Here is a 4,229-nt window from a genome sequence, read left to right on the forward strand (position 1 = left end):
CAAATTTAATAAATTATAACATACAGCGAGCAGTAAGAAGAGGGAAAAAAAAAAGCAAGCTGTTAAATAGTACGATCACTTTTATTACTGTTAGTTAGTAATAGAAAGCAGTGGGCATTTGCTTGAAAGAAATTTGATTAACAGCCAATAATAAGAGTCTGAGAAGTGCGCTAACATTTGCAGCAAGCCGGGTGTACTCTTTACTTTAACATATTCTGCATTGAAACTCTTTTAATGTTAACTCAAGTTTAACAGCGAGATGTCAAGCGAGTGATTCTTAAAAGAAAAGAGAATTTTAGATGACATTTTAAAAGAGATGAAAAGTGAAAGAGAGAGAAAATGAGCGACTGCGAACGATAGAGAGTGTATAGCAATGAGATCGTTGCGCTAATACCGATAAATGAATAGGTAGTATTGTGAATACCTGTTCGTTGGAAAGGGAAAGCTGCCTATACAATGGTATGCGTGTAAAGTGATGAAGTCTTTGAGCGGGGTTTCAATAGGGTTAACATAAATGTGTGAGGTGTTATAGATTTTTTGGGGTTTAAACTCTTATATGTGCTCGCTGGTATATAATGTTAAGTTAGAACGTTGTCTGCGTTTATACATCACTGGACATGAATAAGAGAACAGTCGTCTGGGAAAAGTAGTGCAATTTAAGTTAGATCTGTTTACACATCTATAAATAAATTAACGTCTTTGTAAATGGAAAAAACTTTTGCTATAATAATAATATTAATAATAATAATAATAATAAGAATAATGATAATATGAACATAAAAAGCATAATTTAAGTGATCTATAAAAAATAATATCAAGAAAAACTTACTTAAAATGTTCAAGTGGATTTTCTTTAGTTAATTAAAACAAAATAAAAAAAACAACAAGAAAAAAAAAAAACATATTTTTAATATCAAAGTCAAACTTAAAAAGCAAAATATATATAAAATAAACACAAAAATAAGAAACGAGAAAAAAAAAAAAACTCAGAAAGTGGAGTATTTGCTTTTGGAAAGGATCTTCATTTGAATAAAGTAAGTTTTTAAAAAGATAAGATGCACAAATTTTTCATTATTTAAAAAAACAAAAAAAAAAAACAAAAAAAAACAACAAGAAAGCAAAATGCATGCAATAATTATTAACCTTGTTTCACAACAACCGTCGGTTGCAAAACGCAAATTTCCAAAAGAATTCTTCAAGCCTTGTTTTTTCGACGAATTTTTTTTGTTTTTTTTTTACATTGACTAAACTGTTTGCAAAAAAAGAAAAAAAAAGAAAAAAGACAATTCTTTTAATAGCCTGTGAAAAATCCTTAACCTTGATTGTTTATGCGTTTATTAAGGGTTGCATCATTTTTGTTGAAAAAAAAAAAAGGTTCTCTGCTTTTTTAGTTTCAAGCGCTAGACAACGCGCTAAAAGTCATAAAGTCATTTTTTTGTCGCTGTTTGTCTTTGTTTTGTTTTTTCCATAATTTTCAAATTTCTTCATTTATTGCTGGTCAAGCTGTTTAAAAAATCATTTACCTCCGTTTAGTAATTATTTAGCGTTTACACGGTAAAGATCACCTCGTGCTAATATAATCAGCATTTAGGTGCCGGTGGAGAAGAATTATCTTCACATTGAGCGTTAAAGACAAATTAAAAATAGAAACTAAGCAGAATTGAGCTGAGGCCTCGATATCAATATTCTTCTCTTAGTCAATATCAATATATCCCTTCGGTCAAGTGATCGTAGCAACCGTATTCTACTAGGCATGCGAACCATTATCATTATTTGATCGACGGATCAAGCATGAGCTCGCATCGATTATGACAAGCCTAATAGAAGAAATCTAGGTACGGTCTTGAATACACTTAACTCACTTGCATATGCTTTTAATGCGTCCAATAAGATAGACTTTGTTTCCATAAAAGCAGCGGTTTGCAGGTGTGCATTCAATGACTCGTCTTCTTCGGTTTTTGAGTTCTTAAGCTTAAGTGCGTTGTGCATTTTATTTTCAGGGAGAATCAGATTCAGTTAATAGACAAAGAAAATAATGTCATATCGAGTAACACATCTCACACATATCGATATATCAATTTGTCAATTTTTCAATTTGTCGAAATGTGCTTAGAGTTCGACGCCAGCGTTGATTAATATTAGTCGCTTAAATCCATTCGCCATTCATACCTAATTACCTACATCTATATATAATTACCTATATCTATATATATTTTATTGCAATATTTTCAGATGAACCAAACGTGTAAGGTGTGTGGCGAGCCAGCGGCGGGCTTCCATTTTGGTGCTTTCACTTGCGAAGGCTGCAAGGTAAATATTTTTTAAAATAATTTTGACAATTGGAAGCGAATAAAGCAAACTTAATACGCACATGAATCGTTCAATAAATGAAAATGCTAGGAAAACCTTGAATAGCCATCATTTAATTTGTGGTCCTGTTTCGGCATCTGTTGCCTTTTCTTTGTTTTTTTGCAGTCATTTTTTGGTCGCTCTTACAACAATCTTTCGTCAATAAGCGAATGTAAAAATAATGGTAAATGCATTATAGATAAAAAGAATCGCACTACATGTAAAGCCTGCCGTCTACGAAAATGCTACAACGTAGGCATGTCTAAAGGCGGTTCACGTTACGGCCGACGCTCAAATTGGTTTAAGATACACTGTTTGTTGCAGGAACAACAACAGCAGGCATTAGAAGCGGCTAGCAAAGGCGCCACAACAGGAGGAGCAGGAAATATAAATGTGGCTGGGTCCGCGGTAGCGCCATTCGCTGATATGGCAGCAGCAGCACAAATGCATCAGCGTTCATCACATTTGCCGCCGCCTTCATTAGGTTATGCGAGCTATTTGCCAGAAATGACTGCAGGGCCATTCATGTCTGCAGCTGCTTTACCTTTCTTCAGTATGATGAACTCTCTGCCGTCGATGAGCGGGCATGGAGCGCCACCACCATCGGCTTTTCAAGTACCCTCGCATTTACTTTTTCCTACTTATCATCCTGCGGCGACAGTAGCGGCGGCGGACGTTGCATATCGTAATGAGATGTATAAGCATCGTCAGTCAATAGACTCATCTAATTCAATGGAATCGTCACATTTTTCACCCTCGAATAATTGCAATAACAATCAGTCGGCAAATCCGTTAACGCCTGAATCAACAGAGACCCCTTCGCATCCTGAATCTGGCCGCGAATCACCAGAATTATGCGTTTCTGGTGATGACGAAGAAGAACGACAGATAAAATCTTCTGCGCCGTCCCCTATAACTTCATCATTGGCCTCGTCTCGCACGCATTCGAGTCACACTGTGCACAGTCCGATCGCAATAAGAGCTTCACCATTGCAACAAAGCCAGGAGCCGCCATTCGTTCGCAAATTGCAATCGCTCTCGCCCGTATCCGTGTGCTCGATAAGTCACGAATCATCGAATAACATTAACAAAGAAAATCAGTCAACGTCCACGCTTCATCAAGAGACACCTATCGATTTAAGTATGAAAACATCGCGCAGCTCATTGCAAAGCGATACGGATTTGTTAAGTGAGACTAGTGAGGAGGAACGACAACTCGGTATAAGACGTAAATTCTATCATTTGAATACCGAATCCGAAATATCGGAAAGTTCTCTAAGCTCTGCTTCCGATATTGAAGCCGGTAAAAGACAAAAATTGGAAGACACAAGCGTTTTGCATCAACGTTTCAACGGTCATAATACAAATGTCATGCACGGTATATTCGTTTGTGTGTAAAATAGTGAATGTGAAGCAGATCACAAGCAATTTCCGTCTTAGTCAATGCAATTATTTTCTTAGTTGAAATCCCACCTGACTTTTGAAAGCTATGAACAAGAAAGCGAAGAAGAAAAACAAACAAAAAATAAAACTAAAAAAAATTAGAATAACCAGCTAAATATATATATATATATATATATATATATATATACATATGCGTTTATGTATGCGTGTGCGTGTGTGTTTGCGTGTGTGTTTGCGTGTGTGCTATATGCTTTCATCGTTTTCCTTTGCCTCTCCCACATCCTCACCAACAATATGAACATCATGACTATTAAATAATCCAAATATTATTTTGTAAGTTTTCTTTTCTGTGTATTTTTTTTTTTCCTAGAGTAAGTGAAATAAGTATAAGCGTTTAAGTTTTTTTTTTTTTTTTTTGATTTTTCATCTTAGAAATTGTATCATACTTAAGCACATTTAAAAGTATACTTAACTTA

The 4,229-nt window shown here is 35.1% G+C and overlaps 1 protein-coding gene across 1 annotated transcript; it reads left to right on the forward strand.

Moving 5' to 3' along the window:
- Nucleotides 1-914: 914 nt before the first annotated feature.
- Nucleotides 915-3,896, forward strand: LOC119631519 (zygotic gap protein knirps). The gene is made up of 3 exons (XM_038023817.1): nucleotides 915-1,034; nucleotides 2,233-2,310; nucleotides 2,476-3,896. The coding sequence occupies exons 2-3, from the start codon at nucleotides 2,233-2,235 to the stop codon at nucleotides 3,745-3,747; spliced, it is 1,350 nt and encodes a 449-aa protein (XP_037879745.1). The 5' UTR covers nucleotides 915-1,034; the 3' UTR covers nucleotides 3,748-3,896.
- Nucleotides 3,897-4,229: the final 333 nt, after the last annotated feature.

The sequence above is a fragment of the Glossina fuscipes genome, unplaced genomic scaffold (assembly GCF_014805625.2).
Source record: "Glossina fuscipes isolate IAEA_lab_2018 unplaced genomic scaffold, Yale_Gfus_2 1, whole genome shotgun sequence".
NCBI classification, from domain to species: Eukaryota; Metazoa; Arthropoda; class Insecta; order Diptera; family Glossinidae; genus Glossina; species Glossina fuscipes.

Coding starts and splice junctions, on each gene's coding strand:
- LOC119631519 (XM_038023817.1), top strand. CDS start 2,233: ATGAACCAAACGTGTAAGGTGTGTGGCGAGCCAGCGGCGGGCTTCCAT. Junction 2,311..2,475: donor TCACTTGCGAAGGCTGCAAG/GTAAATATTTTT, acceptor GTTTTTTTGCAG/TCATTTTTTGGTCGCTCTTA.